This window comes from Tursiops truncatus, chromosome 4, assembly GCF_011762595.2.
Source record: "Tursiops truncatus isolate mTurTru1 chromosome 4, mTurTru1.mat.Y, whole genome shotgun sequence".
Lineage (NCBI taxonomy): Eukaryota > Metazoa > Chordata > Mammalia > Artiodactyla > Delphinidae > Tursiops > Tursiops truncatus.
The window spans coordinates 39,468,487-39,491,826 of record NC_047037.1 but is presented as its reverse complement, the minus strand read 5'-3'; the positions used below and the strand labels follow the sequence as shown (position 1 = coordinate 39,491,826).

Here is a 23,340-nt window from a genome sequence, read left to right as displayed (position 1 = left end):
CTCTATAACAAAGTGAATCAGCTATACGTATACATATATCCCCATATCTCCTACCTCTTGTGTCTCCCCCCATCCCACCCTCCCTATCCCACCCCTCTAGGTGGTCACAAAGCACCGAGCTGATCTCCCTGTGCTATGCGGCTGCTTCCCACTAGCTAGCTATTTTACGTTTGGTAGTGTATATATGTCCATGCCTCTCTCTCGCTTTGTCACAGCTTACCCTTCCCCCTCCCCATATCCTCAAGTCCATTCTCTAGTAGGTCTGTGTCTTTATTCCCATCTTGGCCCTAGGTTCTTCAGGACCTTTTTTTTTTTTTCTTAGATTCCATATATATGTGTTAGCATACAGTATTTGTTTTTCTCTTTCTGACTTACTTAAAAGTTTTCTCAGCTCAGACTACTACAACAAAAAACTGCAGACTGGGCGGCTTAAACAACAGACGTGTGTTTCTCACAGTTCTTGAAGTTGGGAGGTCCAAGATGAGGGCGCTGGTGGATTTGGTGTCTGGTGAGAGCTATCCCTGGTTTGCAGCAGGCCACCTGTCACTGTGTCCTCACATGGAGGTTGGGGGAGATCTCTCCAAGTCTCTTATAAGGGCACTAATCCCACTATGAGGGCTCCATGCTTAGGACCTAACCTCGTAAAGGCCCCGTCTCCTAATACCATCACACTGGGGATCAGGGCTTCAACATATGAATTTTAAGGGAACACAAATGTTCAGTCCACAGCGATATTGTAGGTGCACTCTGCCTTAAACTAGGAAGCCACAGTTACGCTAGCTAAAACCAAATGTTTTGTCCTTAAACAAGGACAACAACCGCATGGCCCAGGGTGACATGGCCAGTGGGACTCACGGTCTCTGTCTGTGCTGGCTTCAGACAAAGCTGGTTTTCTCCCCTCCCATGTTTTCTTTCCTCCTTAAGGTGTCTAAGGCCCTTGTGCATCTCTTGAGTTTTCCCAAACCCACCTTTGGATGTCTGGCCAGACCACTCCCCAGAACTGACCCCTTTCCCCAAAGCTCTTGGCTCTCAGTAGGGCAGCTGTCAGCTGTTTTTTATGTTAATTCTCTGATTCAGTCATTTTTACGTGTGAGAAACACTTAAACTGTTTATTTCCTTTTTTAAAAAGTAATTTGTTATCAAATGTCTCTAGTAGTCTAGGTCTGGGGCCTGTTTTTAGGGGGGACCTCGGTCTCACCAAGTTACTTTGCTCCCACCCTCTGTTCTGGAAAGGCAGGACCCTGCTTTTTTTGCTGTCGTGTCTTGCACCAGATGGCCTCCTCTGCTGAACGCCCCGGATAGCTGAGTGCCCTGGAGGGACAGGGCGTCACTGAGGTCTTCAAGCAAACAGTCTAACAATTTAAAAAAATTGGTGTTCGGCACTGACTAGATGCCAGCACTGTACTGAGTGATTCAGTCCTCACAAGAGCGCTGTGAAATAGGGGCTACAGTTTTCTGAATTTCACAGATAAGAAAATAGTAGCAAAGAGGCTTTAACCAATTTGGCCCGGTCACCAAACCCAGAGGCTAATAAACATTGTCAGCGATGGCTCACGTTTATTGTGTACAGATTATGTGCCAGGTGCAACGCTAGTGCTTTGTAGGAGTTGCTCCATTTAACCCCTGATCAATCAGATCAAGGTTCTAGGAGTATCTTCACTTTTTTTGTTGTTTTTGGCCCGGCCGCGTGGCTTGCGGGATCTTAGTTCCCTGACCAGGGATCGAACCCGTGCCCCCTGCAGTGGCAGTGCGGAGTCCTAACCACTGGACTGCCAGGGAAGTCCCTATCTTCACTTAGAAGAGGAAACGGGTAGGGTGAGGGCAAAACAACATGGCCACATCATACAAGTTATAAATGGCAGACCCAGGCTTAAAACAAAAAAACCCAGAAAACTGACCGTGTAGTGAAGAATGGAATTAGTTGTGAAGTTGTTTCTTGGGCCAGTCATGTTTCTGAAGCATATGTCATGGCAATTTCTAGAACGAAAGCGACCCTTTGTGTGCCACTTTGTCCCTTTGTATAAACCCAGTCTGTAGCACAGTCAATAGGCTTTCCTCTCCTTTTTTCTGGGCACAGACAACCGGCCAGACAACAGACAAGTCGCCATTCAATGGGTGGGCGGGGGGAGGAAGGAGAGGAAAGCAGGTTCGGGGCGGGGATGGCAGCAACTCTACAGTGCCAGCTTCATCAAAGCCATGAGTTCTCGCCACAATCGAAGCTGCCAACCCCAAAACCGATACTTAAAGGCAAGAAGCTCCCACCTGTGAATCACCTGCCCGTCATCCAGGCTTGGGGAGGAATTCCTCAAGAAAAGAAGGTATGTGATGGGATCCAGCTTGATGATTTCTATCTAACTGTACATCAAGTAGGGCGAGACTCTGAAAAACGCGTATGTTTCCCCACAAGTGAGGACCTGGGGTGGCCATACACATTCCCCTCCCTGTTTACAGGGATAAGAATTGAGCTCTGGAGGGGAGGATTCACATGAGGAAAGGTAGGGGGGACAGGACGGACTCTGAATCGTTCATTTCTTATGACCTTTTCATATTAAGGAGGAATGTGATTATCAGAGTTTGAAAATTACATGGTATTCCATCAGGTAAATCTTCTAAAATTCTCATGGTTTAAAGAATTAAAAAGCACATCTCTTAAGCCAGAGGAAGGCAGTTATCCATGTGGTTCAGGCAGAAGTTCTATCTAATTTAAAGCAAAGGGAGAGTGTTTCTAGTTGTAATTTAGAAGCAACTTCCCCCTGAGAGCCCAAAGGGTCACAAAAATTAGAATAATTTGACTAGAAGACCTCTTAATGATGCTTTTCCCAGTTGGTGGATATTATTGTGTATTTGTTTAATGCACAGTATGTTATGGGGCTGTGGTTAATAGGGAAAAACATTTTTATGTATTTTATATTTAGATTCAGATGTTGAACAAAAGTAATAAAGTATATTCTCAAAAACTCACTCACTCAACGGCCTCAGTATTAAGTCAGATCTAGCCTTATGAGGCTCCCTTTAAAACGTGAGACTAAAGGAACTAGGAAATGAGTAAGAATATCATGGCATTCTTTCTAAGGTGACTTTGTTCAAATTTCATCAGAGTTTTCAGTTTTCCCATGATGTGTATTTTAACACTCCAATATTCCAATCACGTTAGAAAAATATGAGAATGACTTTAATTCAGTCCTTTTATTTTAAAACAACATAAGGTATATCTCAAATTCACTTGACAATAAATATCTTAATAAATATAACATAAATAAATATAAGTTCACATGCTTTCATGAACACAAAATTATATAAATAAATATTTTAAAATAAATTATGCTTGAGTGTTTGTTCCTACAAACTCTTTGGTACTGAAATAGCTTATAAATTCTTGCTCTTCTATTAAAGGGAAAAGAAGAAAAACACGTTCTGGGAGGACATTTCCCCTCATCAATTTGCTCATGAAAACTTAAAAATAACTTATCCCTAGTAAATATGAAATAGACTTGATCAAAGGAATCATGTGGACAGAACAGTCACATCCTGCAAATCTGGAGTAATGACTAATGTAAACAAGCATGAGAATTCCTGTACCAGCTTAAGTAGGAACAGGTCAAGCCACCCCCGCCCCAGTTCTTAACCCATGCCCTATTACAATTTCTTTGGTTCCAATATTTATAAAAATGACTTTAAGTTTAGGAGAGACCTCAGCTTTTTAAGAACTCAGATAGCTCATCATTCTGTCGATGGTCACCACACGAATTCTGAAGGCATGAAGAAGTATGCAGAGCTTGACTTTAGTCTTATAAAAATCCAGTTCTTCCAGGGAGGGTTTCTGTGACACAATCTTGCTGTGGGAATTCAGGGCCTAGGAGAATAAATATTGAGCATGACATAGACAGTATTCCAAAATTAAAACGTTCATCCGTAAAGATGGGTGAAGCCAATACATGTCTCAGAGCCTGCAACCCACTCCCTCACTGCATCTCCTAAACCAAATCAAATCTACTCCCAGCCAGATGGGCAGGCAGAACCTCAGAGAAGAAATGCTCATTATCCAGGCACACGGATCTTCAGGGAGCTCTGAAAAGACCCTGAGAGCTATTTAGAAAATCATCAGTGGGAGTTGTATTTTAGCAAGGAACAATTCTGTTAAGATGACATCTGCTGTGATATGTAATTAATTTTTATATGTTACATTAAGAAGCGGCATCCTTTTCAGAACGGGGAGGTGATGGGTTGCTATTGATTGGAAACTCTCAGTCAGTATCAGACCTGTTGACTAAAGACACTTATTCGTGTGAGATAAATAAACCTGACAGTTTGAGCCCTTTAATTTGATAACACAATGCAAGACCATATATTTGCACAATGATCAGCAATTTTGCTTGTACTTCCTCACAAAAAGCCTAAAAGAAAGGTAGGGTGGGTAAAGTCATCCCATTTTACAGAGGAAGAAACTGAGGCACAGAGGGACAAAAGGTCTGGGCATAGTTGTCTGATTACTGGTAGAACTGATTCGACTCTTGGTCCTGAAAATGAAATATCATCTACAACTCTCTAGATGGTAACATTCTTTGATACTTGCATGGTGTTTACTGCCTTTCAAACCAGTAATCTGGTACCCCCCCAAAAAAAAAATTAAAAAAGGGTGAATGAAATAAATTTCTTTTCAGACAATCATTTCTGATGCCGTATTTTTATCCCATGCCCTGGCCAACATGGCACTCACCCTGCTCTTTCTTAAGTGGATAATTCTGTGTTTTATGTTAGCATCATGTGCTATGGTGATTCAGAAAGTTACAAAGCACGTTCTTGTCTATGAGTAACACTGTGGCTGTCCCCAGGTGATAGGTCATTCTTTTCTTTCATTCACATTTTGGTTCAGCACGCATCATATCCAGGCACCAGCCCTGCTTGTCTTCTCTAGCAGTATTTGCAGATATGCATGCCAGCCCCTTGCATGTACATCCCAGAGGCTTTAGAGATGCATGAGAAGATGAGTGCAGTGGAATCCCTTTGATGGGGGTTTAAATCCTGCCTCTGCCGCTTCCAAGCTGTGTGACCTCAGACCAGTGGCTAACCCTCTAAGCATTGGTCTCCTCATTTGCACAGACCCCAAGTGGTTGCCAAGGGGACAGCATAAGGAAATGTATGCACCTTTGCCCAGAGCCTGGTGCGTACCACATGGTCCACAAGCAGGAGGCTGCTTTCCTTAATGTGACCTGCTTACGTTGCCCTCTCTCTAGAGGGTGCCCCCAAGGCTGTCTCCCCCAGTATGTAGCTGGCTTCAGAAGGGGGCATTTCAGGCCTCCCCCAACCCAGGAAGGGCTGATGGTATACCCCTTCATCAGGGACCCTGGCTGGTGGTCTCAGCATGAAGAAGGCCTTACCTGCATCAGCTCAGCAATAGCCACCAGCATGTCCTGATCCACAAAGATCTGCCTCTTAGGATCCATCAGCAGCTTTGCGTTCATGGCCTGGAACTCCATGTGGTACATCTTCAAGTCCTCATAGATACTGCTAAGGCACAGGGTCTGCATAATACGACAAAGAGGGGAAGGAACTACTGAGATGGGCTAAAAACGTACCCCCCCCCTTCCCCTGCCGTTGCATTTGAGGAAAGAATTTTGTGTCTTACCGTCATAAAAGAGCTCCTTCTGGAAGCCAGGCAACTCCCATTCTAGAAGAAAAAATAATCAGATGTCAATGACATGAATTCATAACATGAGCTAAAACCTTCAATTTTCTGACTTACAGTTATTAAAGAGGTCTCTCTGGAAGCCAGGCAACTCTCATTCTAGAGCCAAAAAAAAAACAAAAAAAAAACCCACACATCAAAGACATTAATTACTAATTCTTAATGTAAATTTTTCTGACTTTTCTTCTCAAACATATATATTTTTTACTGTGGTAAAAAATACATGTAAAATTTACCATTTTAACTATTTTTAAGTGTACGGTTCAGTACTGTTAAGTACATCTCACACTGTTGTGAAAAACCACGTTTTTATAAATTTTTTTTCCAAGTTGAACTTCTACAATGGGACCTGTTAAAGTCCCATGGTGATGGACCCCAGAAACATGCACATTTCTGGAAGAAGACGAGGTCTGATGCACAGCTCTTAACTGTATTACAAGCTTTGGGAGGAAAACCCTCTATACCGTGGCTAATTCCAGTGGTAAGCAGGCCTCCACTGTGCTGGTTCTATCTTTGGTGATATCTTCATGATCAATCTCTTCAGAAGTGCAGGAGTAAAATTCTAGGGTTTGTCTGGCCTGTAAAACATAAAGAGAAACCCAGTTTACAAGATTAATAAGGCACCCAGCTCCCCATGGCACTGGCACCAAAGCTAGAGCTGGCTGCCCTTGACCTCCACCTCTGATCTGTAGGAATTTTAGGGTCTTCATAAGACAAAAGGAAACCGATCATTTACACTCTCTCTCCATCCCTCCTCCCCTTTTGCTTAGGACACGTGTCTCTGGATGATATGTTTTTCCATTACGTAAACACTATAAATCATTTCAACAGGCTGTGCTAATCAGCCTCTACACCACGCTGTGACACTTGCTTCTGGTGAAAACGTTGTTTTCCTTTTGTCAGCATGGCTGTGTTTTATGAATATCTTTTTCAAGAAGAGCTTCTAAAGGGGGACTGTTAGGTCACTACATGATGAACATAACAAACATGCAACCTTAAAGACAAGCGGAGATTTAATATGTGGTATACACACACGCGCGTGCGCACACACACACACGTCATCTTACAGGCATGTTGACTATAATTATGATATTGAGAAGTCGATGACTTTTTGATTGAAGAGCGAGATCATTGTTCCATTTAACAAGCCTGATGTGTGCCAGGCACTGTGCTAGGTACAAAGGAAGGTGACAAAGAAGGGGACTATGTTATGTCCCCCAGAATTCCAAGTTCAGCTGTGGAGTCAGGCAAGTGCCCAAATGACCAGGAGACATGCTGGCAAGTGAGAAGGGCTGAGAAGGGTCAGAAGGCTCTGGGAAGGGGGTGGAAAGGAAGCAAAGTCTTCCCCAGAGATGGGGCATCTACAGAGGAGGGGGAATTTCAGGCAGAGGGAGCAGCGTGAGCCATGAATCAAAGCTTGAGAGTACAGAACATGCTGGGGTACAAGCAGTAAAACTCCTGTCTGTGGTAAGCAGAATAATGCCCCTGCCAAAGATAGCCACCTCCCAATCCCTGGAACCACAGACTAGGTTATGTTACGTGGCAAAGGCGAATTAAGGTCGCAGATGAATTTAAGTTTGCGAATCAGCTGACTCTAAAATAGAGAGGTTATCCTGGAGTGTCTGGGTGGGTCCAGTGTAATCACTGGGTCCTTATAAGCAGAAGAGAGAGGCAAGAGAGTCAAGCTCAGAGTGATGCAGCATGATTAAGTCTCAGTTGTTGGCTTTGAGGATGGAAGGGGGCCACCAAGGAATGTGGGCTGCTTTTAGAAGCTGGAAAAGGCAAGAAAATTGGATTCTCCCCTAGAGTCTCCAGAAAGGGATACAGCTCTGTTGACACCTTAATTTTACTCCAGTGAGACCCATTTTGGATTTCTGAACTCCAGGGCTGTAAGGTAATAAATTTGTGTTGTTTAAAGCCACTAAATTTGTGGTAATCTGTTACAGCAGCAATAGAAAATGAATACACTGTTCCTGGAGGTGGTCAAGCAGATCGAGGCAGCTGCTATCCCGAGCAGGTTCTAGAAAGTTAGATTTGCAATTATACTTCAATGAGAAAAAAAAATCTCCAAATAACACAATAGTTTTATTTCCGTGATAATTGCTTTCCTTTATTCCAAAATGAAAACGGCGACTATCTCTCTATTACTATTGCATGGTTAAAAAAGAGGACCTTCAAGAATCTATAAAATAGTGCCTGGCATACAGTAGGCACTCAATAAGTACTTGTTGAATGAAAAAAATGAATAAATAGAGCCAAAAAAAATTAGACTTGAAAATGTGGGCCCACTGCTATAGTTTTTCAGATCTTTTCAGGAGAAGCTGGAAATTTGGATCCTTATATGGGAGGTCTACTTTTTCAGTGGCATGAAACTCAAAAATCAGAATGAAATAAAAAAGACATGGCTAAACTCTACAGATCTGTGGACTAGATATGGCCTGTGAGTCACATGCATTTGCCACCTCTATTTTCTCTGCAAGTAGCCAGCTGATTTGTTCTGGCAAAACTGATGCAGGAATCATATTAAAAAATCAAATTGAGTTCGGCAATCTTTCACCTTTGGTGCTGCATCTGGGAGTAGAAGAGTCAGCTTTTTCACATAAAGCATCTATTTAAATAGGAGCTCCTAAATTTTACCCATATGGAACCTTTCTTTAGGAATCAAAGCACCTATCTCTGCAGTTTTCACTTGGTGAGCTGCCTTTTTAATTAAGATGGATTGAACTGTAAGGAAAAACTGGCAGCAAGTTATGAAAGATTAGAAGGGGAAAAAAAGAGTTCTTTAAGAAGGACTTGTGGCATTGAGCTTCCTTTAAGATATTCATAAAGCAACAAGCTAGAAATCTTCAAGGAAGATTTACTAGAGAGCAAGAAGGCGAAAGGACATCTTTTAAAACATCAGTCTTAGGCTGTTGCAGCAAAAGCAATAGATGTTGGAGTGCTTTTAAAGGAAGAAAAAAATTTTTTTTACATTAAAATATGAAAGCTAAACAGATGACTGAAGCTGTAAATAAAATTAGATAACTCTCTCCCCAGAAAATGAAGCCTGGATGTGCACTGTCACGAGCTCCCTGAAATGTGATGCTCTAGCAACAAGCCGAGTCACCAGACTGGAAGCTGGAGAGGAGCATTAGACACAAGGCTAATTCATCTTCGCAAGCCCTGGAGCACACAGGCCGCCCCTAATAGCGGTTTCCTGGATTGATAAGTATGTCAGAGGAACAGTGTGGGCCTGACACAATTCCATCTCTGTTGGCAGGCTACAAGGAACACTGTAAGTATCCACTTTCCTCTGTGTAGACACAGCCCAAACGAATGCCATTATAATTTATTACCCCTCCTGCTTTCTCTGGAGACACAGTTTCATTGCAACTCTTTAGCTAATAGTTGGGCCATGTGTAAAGTTCCCTCTTCTTCTCTTTTTTTTTTTTTTTTTTTTTTTTTTTTGCGGTACGCGGGCCTCTCACTGTTGGGGCCTCTCCCGTTGCGGAGCACAGGCTCTGGACGCGCAGGCTCAGCGGCCCTCGCTCACGGACCCAGCCACTCTGCGGCATGTGGGATCTTCCCGGACCGTGGCACAAACCTGCGTCCCCTGCATCGGCAGGCGGACTCTTAACCACTGCGCCACCAGGGAAGGCCCCTCTTCTTCTCTTGACAGCTCCTGATTAACTTCCACAATTTTCCTGCAGTTCCTTCAGGTGACCAGGGGTTCGGAGATGCCCCTTCACTACAGAGGCTGCTAAGTGGGAACCAGGACATTGAAAAGCTCACCTTCCCAAGGGTGTTGCTGACGGCTCTCAGCAGGTTTTGGGAGTGGTTGAGGCACTGGAACATTCCGGGGCCCGCTGTGGTGGCGGGTAGGCTCCTGGCCAAACTAAAGTGGTCCAGGTGGTGGAGGAGGACCAGGGTGGCCACAAGGAGGAGTCCTGAAAGGGAACGGAGGGGCAGGATGAGCTGGCCTACCTCCATCTTCCATCTCTTCTGACCATCTCCACCCATCCACTTCTTCTGGGCACCTGCCTCCCTCCACCCGTTTCCAGTCTTCCTTCAACAACTGAAAGATGAATCGGGTTCTTGCAAGACAGCGCTCTGTGCTAGCGTTAGAAACCTACTCGCTGTCACGGCCACCTTGTGAGTTCAGATAGGGGTGTGGACAGAGTTCACCCAGAGAAAGTCTCCATTTCAGGAGGGGGGAAAGTGAGGCCAGGTGGTGAAGCGACCCAGTATTTTGTAAGCAGTGGGGTGACAAAGCCTCGCTTTGAAGCCGGCTGGGATCTGCCCTCTTAGAGCTGTAGCCTAGGACCCTGGGCAAGAAACCATCCCGTGGGGCCTCCGTTTCTCATCAGTGAAGTGGGCATAATACTTAGCTCACAGGGCTCTTTCAAGGTTAAAAGAGACGATATCCTATCGAGCGCAGGGTAAGTCCGCAATGCCTTTCCTCCTTTCGTTCTCCTCTGCCCGAAGTTTGCTGACTGCTTTCCAGGCTCCGCGGAGCCTGTCCCAAGTTTCTGCCTCCTCTTCCCGGCCGCCGCCCCTCCCCACCCCAGCGCCGAGCGCTAGTCTCGGGCTGGTTACTTACTGCGAGGCGGGCACATGCTGAGCGGCGCTGCGGGGGCACCGAACCGAGCGGGCAGCTGGACGCAGACGGGTGCACGCGGCAGGTGAGGGTGGTGGCTGGAAGGCCGACCCGGGGGGTCACATTTTTATAATTGCCCGAGGCGCGGCAGGACTTTCCCGGGACTCTGGTCTCTTGCTTTCTTTCTCTCTCTGTCTCCTCTCTACATCAGCTTCTCGGTGACACGTGGAGTCTGGCCCGCGGGGCTTGCGGCGCTTTCGGATTAACTCCCAGTGCGCCCGGCCGCAGTCGTTCCGGGACGGCCCCGCCGCCTCCGGCCTGGCCCAAAACGAAAGAGAAATTCGCGCAGAGTCGCGGCGCGGGGTCCCCGGGCAAGCCCGACCCCTGGCCCTCACCCTCGGACGGCCCCCGCCCCCAGGTACCCACCCCTGGCCCCGCCTCCCTGCAGCGCCCCCTCCCGACGGAGCGCCGAGTAGGGCCACCCGCTCTCCATCTATATCCAGGATGAGCCCTGACCTCCGGCCTGGTTCTGGAGGGGGGTGGGCAAATCATTCATTTATCATTCCTTTATTCAGATAGTCCACGGTGTGCCAGGTGCGGGGCACCCAGCAGTGAACAGGTCACTTTGGGGGCACTCCCACACGAAATCTGACTCAATGTGTTTTGTTCCTGGGTACCCTCTTAAACACGGAAAGGGATGAAAATCAGACTGGCTATGCAGTAACTACTCTCGTAGAGAATCCAGTTTTTTTACAGTGTCCAGGAGAGAATTGTTACAATTTAGTGGGATGGATGTGCAAGGTCTTGGCAGGAGAGGCCAGAGAGAGGGCACGTCAGCAGGAACAACGGGGGTGAGGGGGCAGCAAAAGCTCCCAGAAGCAGGGGGCTGCGACCTGAATGTTGAAGGGTGAGTAGGCATTAGACCGCTTCCAGTGGGATGGGATGCAGGTTCTAGGTTGAGGGAACAGGGATCGGAAGTACAGTCAAGGAAGGTAGAGGGAGGTGGCGATCTAGAGGTCCTATACAGGGTGTGAGGTTGGCGAGGGTGATGGGGCTGTGCCGTGAGGGTAGTAGATGCCGTGCTAAGGAGTATACATTCTGGTGAGGGTGGTGGGGAGCCTTCTAGGGTTTTAGGCAGGAGACATGGTTGGATTTGCATGATGGGAAGATCTTTCAGCAGTAGTATGGAGGATGGATACCAGGGGTCAGGAGTGGGAGGGCGTGGCCAAGGCCCTATTCAGAATGGAGGGTGGGCAAGAGGGATACTTAGGGTGGGGAGGGACCAAGACTTGGTAACTCCTCAGGTGAGAGGGATAGGAAGGTGCTGAGAATGGCTGAATGGAGGTTGTTCCAGTTCCTGCACAGGGGTTACTGTGAGAGGGGAGTGAGTTTGGAGGAGACACGGAGAAGTTCCACTTTGGATGTGTTGGGTTTGAGGTTCCTGTGGGACTTTTCAGTTCACTCATTTGTACCACGAGCATTAGTCACCCTGGGTATGTGTGAAAGGGAGGGGTGTGTTTGGTCACCCACTCAGCATCTCTGATGGATCTGACTGCACTAAAGTCCCAGGACTTCACAATGGAGCTGCCAGTGCCCACCTTTGTGCAGATGCACTAAACTTGGATAGGGATAAGCCTTTTGGAATACAGGAGAGAAGAGAGGGTGCTTCCTCTAGGTCCCTGTTGAAGTCGGGAAGGATGAGGTAAGCCTTGGGATGTTATCATGAACACTCGGCAGGGCCAAACTTTACTGAAGATGGAGTGATGAAGCCAACTAGGAGAAAGGAGAAAGCTGTGTTAACCCCTTGTCTGATTCAAACTCTCTCTGTTGTTGGCATCAGTCCCCCTAGCAGATCATCTGCTCAAGGGTGATGAGGTACCCACCATAGGGACTTGTAGATCTGTGTAAAATGGGAGCAATAGTTGATCTCCAAAGCTCCTTCCAATGCTGCAGTCTGTGAATTACCCCTTGGGAATAGAGAGCAATGCAACGTCAGAAACAATTGCATCTAGCAGACTGTGTGAAGCAAATGACAGGTGCTGAGCTGTGTTGTTGCCATAGGAGTTTAGGATGGAGTTAAATGTACTTAAGTCAGATGAAGTCAAGTTTATCACAGCTGAGCTATTTCTCCCTTGGAAGGGCCACCTCCTATGGAAAAGTAATTTCTGCAGCATAAATGAGCATAGGGCCTCTGCTCAGAATGGATTCTTGGCCACCAGACACAGTTTTTGCCTATACTTTTGTGAAAGTTCTCTGATGTGCTGCACATCCTTTAGCCAAGATAGAACAACAGCCTTCTTCTGGGATAACATTACTTTTCTATAAGAGACATTCTTTGCCCATGATTACTACTACATGATATCTAGCATTGTACTGGCAGTCTTGGCCAATGCTATAAGGAAAGAAAAAGAAATGAGAGATTTAAAAACCAGAACATAAAAGACAAAAGCGTCACTATTAACAACAGAAACAACAGATCAAATACTAGAACTAATAAGAGAATTCAGCGTCTTCACTGGATACAAATACCTACTTTCAAAAATCAACCAAATTTCTCTACATCTGCAACAACGAATTAGAAAATATAATAACAAATAATATACCAGATAATAAATAGACAGTAATAAAAAGAAAATACCATTCACAGTAGCAGCCAAACTATAAAGCAACTGCCTGTAGATGGAGAGGCAGTACAGTGGTTAAGAATATGGACTCTAAACTATTTGAATCCAGGTTCTGTTAGTTACTTGCTGTGTGTTCTTGGGCAAGTTACTTATCTCTGTGGGCTCAGTTTCCTCGTCTGGAAAATGATGATAATAAAAGTACCATAGGTTTGTTGTGATTATTACATGGGTTAGTAGAAACATAAAATGGTCTTTGGAGAAAATTTAATCGAGAACATAGAGTGATTTAATTTAAAATGGGAAACACATACCCTTGGGTGGAAGATCTTGAGATGTAAATAGCTCAAGTCTCTTCTAGTTAATTCACATATTCAATGCAATTGCAATACAAATTACAAATAACTTTTCTGAAGAACTTAATAATAAGCCTACTCTAAAATATATGAGAATAAAAGCCCATGAATATCTAAGTTAAGCTTGCAAAGGAATAATAAAGATGGGAGAGTAACCCGACCAGATATAAAGACATAGTTCAGAGCAATAATAAGAAAAATAGTGTTTGGCAAAAGGACAGCCAAATGGACCTTTGAAACAAAATAGAAAATTACAGACAGATTCATATATATGCATATTTAGTATAAAGATACAATAGCACCCAGGACGATCAGGGAAGCATGGATTGTTTACTAGAAAATTCTCACTGTAAGGTGAAAAATAAAACTGGACTCCAACCTAAAACAACATACAGAAGTGAAGCCACTTGGAAGTAGGTTAAAGACTAAATGTGAAAAGTAAAGTTATTACAATAGTAGAAGAAAATGTAGGAGGCTATCTTTGTCACTCAAGAGTGGGAAGGACTTCTTAAAAACATCAAAGCCCCAAGCCATAAGTGAAATATTCGTAAATTTGATTATATAAAAATTAAGAATTTCTGTAGTATAATTTCCTGTTAACCATCGACAAAGTTAACAGATAGCTGACAGACTGGGAGAAGATATTTTGCAATGTCTAAAACCAATAGGAGAGTATACAAGGAACTCCTACAAGTCAGCAAGAAAAAGAAACCCCAATGAAAATGGGCAGAACTTAGGAACAGGCAGTATACAAAGAGGAAACCCCAAAGGCTAACCAGCATCATGGGATGCTCAGATATATTATAATCTGAAATATGTCAAAGAAAATAAGAATAAGGTATAAAATGCCAAAGAAAATAAGAATAAGTTATCACTTTGTACTTTTTAGACTGGCAAAAATGAGTACATTGGATATTGACAAATGTTGGTGAAATGTAGGATTCTAGGATCTTTTCTATAATGCAAGTAGACTGATGCAGCTATACTAGAGGGCATTCCGGCGTCTAGCTTTGGTCAGATTAAGTATATGCATACCTGATGACCCAGCATTCTATCTTGGCATGTACATCCCAAAGAGATTCTTATACAGGTCCATAAAGCCTGTATATGAAGGTGTTCTTTCAGTCACTGTTCGTAGTGGTGGGAGTTGAAGGCAATCTAGTTGCCCACCAGTGGGTAAATGAGTAGGTGAAATGTGAGGGATCCACTTCATGGAGTACTCTGCAGCAGTTAGAAATAATGGACTATATGTACACGCATCAATATGGGTAGGTCTTTAAAACATAATACTGGGTAAAAACATAAAGATAAAAACAGGATAAGATCTGTATATAACACTAGAGGTAGACAATTAAACCTCTTGGAGTCAGATTTGTTTGGGAATACAAAAAAATTTGGATTTTAGAAAGTGAAAAGGTAACATCTCATGATTGAACACAATATTTCTGCAGCAAAATGTAGGAATGGTTACATTAGGTGGATGAAGGCTACAAATAACCTCACATCCCATGAGTCATATTTTGCTGCTAAGTGAGCTTAAGAAAAATAAACCTTTGGTGTCCAAAGCTGGGAGGTTTCAGAATTGTAAGTGATTGTGGACTTCCATATACTTTAATGAGAAAAATGTATTCAAAATTGTACACATTACACAAGGACACCTGCAAACAAAAAGATACATGTTAAACATATTAGGATAGATCCCATTGAGGAGTGATGGGAATGAGAATAAGGAATGGAGATAAATAAAATATATAAATATAAGTATACACACATATAAAAGAAGGGACCTGTGATGTCATGAATTGAAGAATACGATCAACTTAATCCTCTTCATCTGAAGTCCTTATTCTGCCCAAAATGTTGATAAGTAAAGACACCCTTTCTAAGCAGATAACTTGATAGTTGTTTGCAAACTTTAATTGTAGTTTAGTATATTCAGGTAGTTTTTCTATTAGTCATTCCTTTCCCTTTCAGTTTGAGCAGTGGGCCAACCTGAGATCTCACCTAATAGATCCATCACTGGGAATCAAAGATCTTTTCAGGAATTTGGCAGAACGTATTAAGGCTCTGTATCAGAGTTTCTCAACTGGAGGCAATCTTGTTCCCCAGGGGACATTTGGTAATGTCTGGAGAAATTTTTGGTTATCATAATGGGGTAAGGGGGTTGTTACTGGCATCTAGTGGGTAGAGAATTGATGCAACATGTTGCTAAACATCCTACAGTACACAGGATGGCTCCTCGCTTCCCCAAACTAAAAGAAGTTATACCATCCAAATTATCAGTAGTGCTGGATACCTGCAATAGTACTAAATATCAGTAGTAGCTCAGGCTACCTGCTTTCATCATTATTCTTCTCCATGAGTAGACATGTTCGTAGTCATACGCTCTGAACAATAGACTTGGGACTGTATCTCTGGTGCCATAATTTAGAGTGGCAGCCCATTCTTGGAAGAAGTGAGATTCCAAAGAGACTTGTGATCAGTTGAAACTGTAAATGTGAATCTGTAGGTAGGTATTGTAAACACTAGCGTCCTTCACAATATAGCAAGGACTCTGCTGTCAGATTTCCTGCAGTTCTATTCTATAGCGGCTATTGAATTTGAGCATAAATCAGCTGGTGTTCGCAAGCCATCTGACAGTGTGGGGTCCAGTACAGCTCTGCTCTTAAAAGGTGACCTGGGCTTCCCTGGTGGCGCAGTGGTTGAGAGTCCGCCTGCCGATACAGGGGATGCGGGTTCGTGCCCCGGTCCGGGAGGATCCCACATGCCGCGGAGCGGCTGGGCCCGTGAGCCATGGCCGCTGAGCCTGCGCGTCCGGAGCCTGTGCTCCGCAGTGGGAGAGGCCACAACAGTGAGAGGCCCGCGTACCGCAAAAAAAAAAAAAAAAAGGTGACCTGTTGGCTAAGAGGCAGAGCCTTATGTTCCTTGCTGCATATACCAACCTCAAACATGACATGCTGATGAGGCTGGTTCCATGGAGCAATTTCTTCTTTGGTGGTGAGGTGTTTCAGCAGCAGGGAGAAGAGTAGTGAGCTGAGCCAGAGAGGCTACGTTAGAGTCTAAAGTAACTTTGCATCTATGATCAAAAGACTTAGGTTCTAGGCCCCTTCTGCGACTTGGTAACCATGTAAGCTTAGACAAGCCACTGCCTTTCCTAATTTTCATATCTGCAAAATGGAGATGGTAATCCCTGGTTGTCTAGCCTTGTCATATGAATCAGATTATATAATGACCAGGTAAGACTTTTGTACAGTGGTAGAGTGTCATCGCTATGAGATATCACTATACAAGGAGAGGTGCAGTTATTATTTTTGGATTAAGGCACACACTCACCAGTTTCTTCCACAATTGACTCTTTGCACTCTTTTAAATGTTAAGTGGCAACTTCCCAATGAGGGGGGAAGGAGAGTCCTAAATATTCATAGCGCTGTTTCTACAGGCAACATCCATATGTTATCATGCTGTCTTGAAGAACCTCAAAAGTATTAACAGTGGTCTTCAAGAAAATATTCCAGGAAAGGTGTTGTTGTTGCTTACTGATGCTCCAGAATAAAGATTTTTATGAATATTGTTGCAAACTTTTCTGCATCTTGAGACAAACAAACAAAACTGATACAGCTCCTGGGCATTGCAGCGTCATGCATTATGCTATCACCTGATGCTTAGACATTAAAAAGAAAAGAAATGATGAATTTGACTATATAAAGAACAAACATCTCTACGAGAAAAAGATACCATAGATAACATTTAAAGACAAATGATAACCTCAAAAATAAAATTTGCAACGGTGTATGACAGATCAAGGGCTGATCTCCTTAGTATATGAATATGAATATTAAAAAGAAAAAAGTGGACTTCCCTGGTGGCACAGTGGTTGAGAGTCCGCCTGCCGATGCAGGGGACACGGGTTTGTGCCCCAGTCCGGGAAGATCCCACGTGCCGTGGAGCAGCTGGGCCCGTGAGCCATGGCCGCTGAGCCTGCGCGTCTGGAGCCTGTGCTCCGCAATGGGAGAGGCCACACAATGAGAGGCCCGTGTACCGCAAAAAAAAAAAAAAAAGCCAACAATCCAATAAAAAATGGGCAAAGGTTATGAATAGACAGTTTAAAGAAAGAAAAATACAAATTACTTAGAAACATATGACAAATACTCGGCTGCACTCAAAATTAAAGAAATGCAAATTAAAATTACGAGATATGATTTTTAACCTATAATTTGCAAAACTAGAAAGTTTGATGACTTATGGGTATGTGGAAATAGGTTTCAATATTCTGTTGGAGGGAGTATAACCCAGTGCAATATACTTGGAGGGTTAGTTGGCAATAGCTATTAAAATAAAAAATATATACTTTTGCTCAGCAATTCCACTTCCAAGTATTTATCCTGTAAACTATTTGCACGTATACATAAAGACTGATTTCCATTAAAAGTATTATTTTTAATATCAAAAGACTCGAAACATTCTAAATGTCCATTAATAGAGAATTGTTTCAATAAAGCCTAATTCATCTTTTCAATGAATTTTTCAATGTAGCTATTAAAAAGATTGAATTAGATTTATACGTGTGTTAGAAACAATCTTCATTATGTGAAAAGTCATGTGAACAATCAAGGTTCACAACAGTGTGTAATATGCTTCCATTTGTGCAAGGAAAAAAGTATATATATATATATATACATACACATAGATATAGGTACAGTATCAACATAGATCTACACTCCTAAGAGCATAGAAAATCAATGACCATTTCCTCTGGAGAAGGAGATTGAATCTTTGAAGTAGTGGGAAAACCTGCTTTTTATTTAATATCCTCTGTACTGTTTGAATTATTTAACATGCAGATATATTGCAGCTTTATTTATTTATTTTTTGCTTTTTTTTATTTGTATTCTGAAAGATCACCTAATGGCAGGTGAAGTGAACTGCTAAGAGAGCTGCTGGGCACATTCTGACAGCTTTTTTTAAAAATTTTTATTGAAAAATCGTTGATTTACAATGTTGTGTTAGTTTCAGGTGTACAGCAAGGTGATTCAGAGACATATATATATATATATATATATATATATATATATATATATATATATATTCTTTTTTAGTTTCTTTTCCAGTATATGTTATTATAAGATACTGGGTATAGTTCCCTGTGCTATACAGTAGGTCCTGTTGGTTATCTATTTTTTTAAATTAATTTATTTATTTACTTTTGGCTGCGTTGGGTCTTCATTGCTGTGCGCAGGCTTTCTCTAGTTGCGGCGAGCAGGGGCTACTCTTCTTTGTGGTGTGCATGCTTCTCATTGCGGTGGCTTCTCTTGTTGCGGAGCACGGGCTCTAAGCGCGGGGTCTTCAGTAGTTGTGGCTCATGGGCTCAGTAGTTGTGGCTCATGGGCTCTAGAGCGCAGACTCAGTAGTCGTGGTGCACAGGCTTAGTTGCTCTGCGACATGTGGGATCTTCCCGGACCAGGGATCGAACCCATGTCCCCTGCATTGGCAGGAGGATTCTTAACCACTGCACCACCAGGGAAGTCCCTGGTTATCTATTTTATATATAGTAGTATGTATATTTTAATCCCAAACTCCTAATTGATTCCTGCTCCCCTTCCCCCTTGGTAACCATAAGTTTGTTTTCTATGTCAGTGAGTCGATTTCTGTTTTGTACATAAGTTCATTTGTTTCATTTTTTTTTAGATTCCACATATCAGTGATATCAAATGATATTTGTCTTTCTCTGTTTGACTTACTTCACTTAGCATGATAATCCCTAGGTCCATCCATGTTGCTGTAGCTTTTGAACAGAGAATTTCCTCTAAGTTTCAGCATTTTTGCTTGATTTATAATATAAACATTGAATCTGTCAGTGGATTAACCATCTACTGCTGAGGCAGGGGCTTTTGTGTCTGACTCCATCCATCCATCCATCCATCCATCCTTCCATCTTCTCACTCTTATTTTGAAGAATATTCTACATGTGTGCTATGCACATTTAGATCTTCTCTTTTAACTATTATGTGCGCTCACATTAGTTTACTGGCTGGAGCCTTTCTAGCCTCTGGCCTGGTAGAGTGGAAAGACCATGGGCTTTGTTTGTAGTACTGGGTTAAAATCCAGCCCCCGTCACTTTCTAACTGTGCAATTTGGGGCAATTTCATGAACTTTTCTGAACTTCTATACAATAGGGAGAAAAACACCTACCTGGTGGGGTTGTTGGGGCAACTTATTGGGATAATGTACACACAGTGAGACAATGGGTGGAGCCCTGTAACACAGCAGCATTGCCCTTAGCATGTTGCTATTTCCTTTTGTGACATTGGCTTCTAAACAGTGACTAATGAGGCTTTAAATAATCCCTCAAGGGCCCATCACATGCCTTATTCTTCAGTGAGTAGAAGGGTCGGGGTTAGCACGTGATGCTGTAAGGCTCCTAATGTGGAAGGAAATGGAATATTCCTAGTTAAGATGATCCTTTTTCGCTTCTTAAAAAACAATGAACATTTCCCAACATACAAGACCTGAAAAGTAGGTTGGTTACTACTAGCTTTTTACAGTCCCCAAACAGCCATTTTTATAGTTTCATATAGTCATTATTTATTTGTTTAGTTTCTAGCATTTTTCATTCCTCCACATTTGTATGGTCTTCTATCAGAGATAATGTTCCTTCTGCCTGAAGAGCTCTTTTTAGACTTCTTTTTTTTAAAGAAGCACAGGTCTGCTGGCAACAAATTCTCTCAACTTTCGTTTGTCTTAAATGTCCTTATTTTGGCTCAATATTTGGAATACATTGTTGTTTGGCAGTTATTTTCTTTCAGCATTTTGAAGATGTTATTGCAGTGTCTTCCGGCTGCCACTGTTTCTGTTTCTAAGTTGCTGTTTAATTGTTGCTACTTTGAAGGTAATTTGGGAAGATAGTCCGGCTGCTTTTAGGGTTTTCTTTTTTGTTTTGTTTCGTTTTCCCAGAAACTTGGTTATGAACATTCCTAGATGTCTGTGTGTGTGTGTGTGTGTGTGTGTGTGTGTGTGTGTGTGTTTGTATTTATCCTGGTTGAGGTTTGTAGTACTTCTTTGTCTTTCTTTTTTTTTTTGCAGTACGCGGGCCTCTCACTGTTGTGGCCTCTCCCGTTGCGGAGCACAGGCTCCGGACGCGCAGGCTCAGCGGCCATGGCTCACGGGCCCAGCCGCTCCGCGGCATGTGGGATCTTCCCGGACCGGGGCACGAACCTGCATCCCCTGTATCGGCAGGCGGACTCTCAACCACTGCGCCACCAGGGAAGCCCTGTAATACTTCTTGAATCTATACCTTGATCCCTTTAAATCAGTTTTGAACAATTCTTAGTCATTACCTTTTCAAGTATTGCTCCTATTGCTCTCAACTCAGTTTCGCTCTGGAACTCCAATTACATATATGTTCGACCTTTTCACAATGTCTTACATGCTTTTCTTTGCGATTTTCCATGTTTTTTTCTTCTTTTTTGGTTTGGATGCTTCCATCTGGATATTTTCTGCCAACCAATCTTCCAGGTTGCTAATGCATTCTTCATCTGTCTAAACTGTTTTTGAACTCATTTGTTGAATTTTTCAGTTTTAGAATTTATATTTGGCTTTTTTGTAATACATAGATTTCAGTTCTCTGATGAAATTCTTCATCTTGTCATCTATTTTCTTGAACATGTCAATCACGGTTATCTTACATTCTGTGTCTGATAATTCCAATATCTGGATCATCTCTGTGTCTGTTTCTATTGTGTATTTTTTCTCTTGTCTCTGTCTCTTTGTATGCCTGGTAATTTTTGATTGAATGCCAGACATTGCATATGAAAAACTGTAAAGACTCTCAATGATGTTAACTCTGGCAGACAGATTAAAAGCAGAATACCTTAAACCAATCAGGGAATAAGCTTACTTGAGGCTGGGTTTTAAGCCTTTACAAAGGTTGGTCTATATCTATTTACCCTTATTTCTAGGTTGTAGTCCCATCAGTTCCAACTGAAAGCAGAAGGTGTTTACCATGGCCACTCTGCTTTGGTAGGCTCTGAATGCTCATGTTTATTTATCCAGCACTGTGGTACTGTCATTAGCTCTGTTTAGTTTCTCAGTCTCTTAACTGCCACTTTTTGTTCTGCCTCTCTAACTCTTAGCCTGTTCTGCTTACTAACTGGCAAATATGTAGAGGCAAAAAACAGATAATTCTATTTACTTATTATTTTTTAATGTTTTTTTTAAATTTATTTTTGGCTGCATTGGGTCTTCTTTGCTGTGCACAGGCTTTCTTTAGTTGTGGTGAGCAGGGGCTACTCTTCGTTGTGGTGCACGGGCTTCTCATTGCGGTGGCTTCTCTTGTTGTGGAGCATGGGCTCTAGGCACGTGGGCTCAGTAGTTGTGGCTCGTGGGCTCTGGAGCGCAGGCTCAGTAGTTGTGACGCACAGGCTTAGTTGCTCCACAGCATGTGAGATCTTCCCGGACCAGGGCTCAAACCTGTGTCCCCTGCATTGGCAGGCAGATTCTTAACCACTGTGCCACCAGGGAAGTCCCAAAGCAGATAATTCTATTTAAATCAGTTCTCTGCACTTTCTTTCCCTCCAAAATCTTGGCATCTCAAGTCCTGGTTCCTTTGGTGGCCCTGAGCTCCCATATTTGTCTCTCCAGTGACTCTGCCAAAGCTTCTGCTCAGCTTCTCTGCCCTCTATCCATTGTAAAGATGAGTCAGCAGATGACTCAGTGGGGATTGTAGAACGTCAGGCTTATGTCAGTGAGTTTGCCTTCTTTCAAGCATCTTGACCCTTCAAGCCCGGGCTGCCTTGGTGGCTCTTCAATGTTTGCAGACATTACAATTTTTTAAAAATTTAACTCTTCTAGGTGTTCTCATGGGAGGATTTTCTTTCTACAAGCTGCCTGCCATGGCTAGAAATAGAAACCAAATAACCATTTTAAATACAGGGTCTGCTCAGAGTTCCAAAGTTGAAGTTTAAATTCAGAGTGATTATGACAACTGACGGTGTTCTCCTTTTTAAAAATAATATACTGTCCTCGGTACTAGAAGAACTGTGACGGACACAGAATAATAGTAATGACCTATAACATAAGTCATTACTATTATCATCCCCATTTTTATAGATGAGAATACTGAGGAACAGGACATCTCAGTCAGTCACTGAAAGTCATATAGCTAGCAAGTAGCAGGGCTGGGATTTGAATCCATGTGGTCTGACTTTGGAGGTCACTCTTAACAGAAGCATAGGACATTAAACAAGTTCTTATTATTGAGAATGTAGTATGATACTCTTCTCTCTCCCTTCCCCCAGATCTATAACAAGCAATAACAAATATACAGAGAGACCTTTATACCATAGCATCCTTCAGGAACCCACTGGATTTTTCTTTTCCATTTGTATCCCCTGCAGGCCTTTCACAGAGCTGGGCACATACAGATCCACAATAAAACATTTTGATTTCCAGTGTAAAGCTGAGGTCTGAAGTTATATTTTATCATTTGTCCTGTTGCTTTTCTTGTGTTACCGTTAAGAATTCAGCAAAACATATTGCATTTATGAAAATGAAATTTAGGGATACACAGTACGATTGTGCAGCCCAAAGAGATAGTTTAGGGCAAAATCTATCCTGTGCTTTGCTTGTCGAGCTAAGGGATACCCACTGCCGCAGGGAGGAAAGGGTACCTTTTTCTCATTCAGGTTCTGGACAACTCTAAGTTCGAATTTTTCTCTAATCTGTCTCACAGGAGGAATTACCCATCTTTTCTGGCCAAAGCAGTTGAACAGGAAGATGTCTAAACCCAACTGTTTGTTATCGTATACTTCTGTTTATTTGGGACCCACTGCATGGGAAATTTACAGGGTCTGATAACACTGATCTCAGAGTAGGGAGAAGGAAAATAGGACAGGAAAGCATTGGCCATATTTGTACTTCAGAAAGGGAAGAGTTGAATCAGTTTTCTGTTCTCACATGCTATCTTTGGTGTCAGACCAAAGCTTTTTGTTTAGTAAATTTCCAGAGAAGAAACTCCAAGTGAAAGTAGCAGCCAGGGCCTTTTCTGATATCCTACAATTTCATTTCCTCTGTTGTTTTCACAGCATGAAATGCCCCAGTGTTTCT

At 42.8% G+C, this 23,340-nt stretch overlaps 1 protein-coding gene and 1 long non-coding RNA gene across 4 annotated transcripts in view; one reads left to right on the top strand and one right to left on the bottom strand.

The window, feature by feature from the left end:
• Positions 1 to 3,162: 3,162 nt before the first annotated feature.
• On the bottom strand, positions 3,163 to 10,617 carry IL12A (interleukin 12A). The gene is made up of 7 exons (XM_004324402.3): positions 10,266 to 10,617; positions 9,458 to 9,612; positions 6,151 to 6,264; positions 5,744 to 5,785; positions 5,627 to 5,668; positions 5,379 to 5,522; positions 3,163 to 3,853 (listed from the first exon to the last, which is right to left on the bottom strand). Exons 1-7 carry the CDS (start codon positions 10,279 to 10,281, stop codon positions 3,701 to 3,703), a joined length of 666 nt encoding a protein of 221 aa, XP_004324450.2. The 5' UTR covers positions 10,282 to 10,617; the 3' UTR covers positions 3,163 to 3,700.
• Positions 10,091 to 23,340, top strand: part of LOC109551927 (uncharacterized) — a 30,198-nt gene continuing 16,948 nt past the window's right edge. For 2 of the 3 annotated variants that reach the window (XR_002178634.3, XR_012331364.1), the window contains exon 1: positions 10,091 to 10,347. This is a non-coding gene — a long non-coding RNA (uncharacterized lncRNA). The remainder of the gene's footprint in view (positions 10,348 to 23,340) is intronic. The other variant, XR_012331363.1, reaches the window with a different exon arrangement.

Coding starts and splice junctions, on each gene's coding strand:
- IL12A (XM_004324402.3), bottom strand. Junction 5,786..6,150: donor TACCACTGGAATTAGCCACG/GTATAGAGGGTT, acceptor TTTTGGCTCTAG/AATGAGAGTTGCCTGGCTTC. Junction 5,669..5,743: donor GAGAGACCTCTTTAATAACT/GTAAGTCAGAAA, acceptor TTTTTCTTCTAG/AATGGGAGTTGCCTGGCTTC.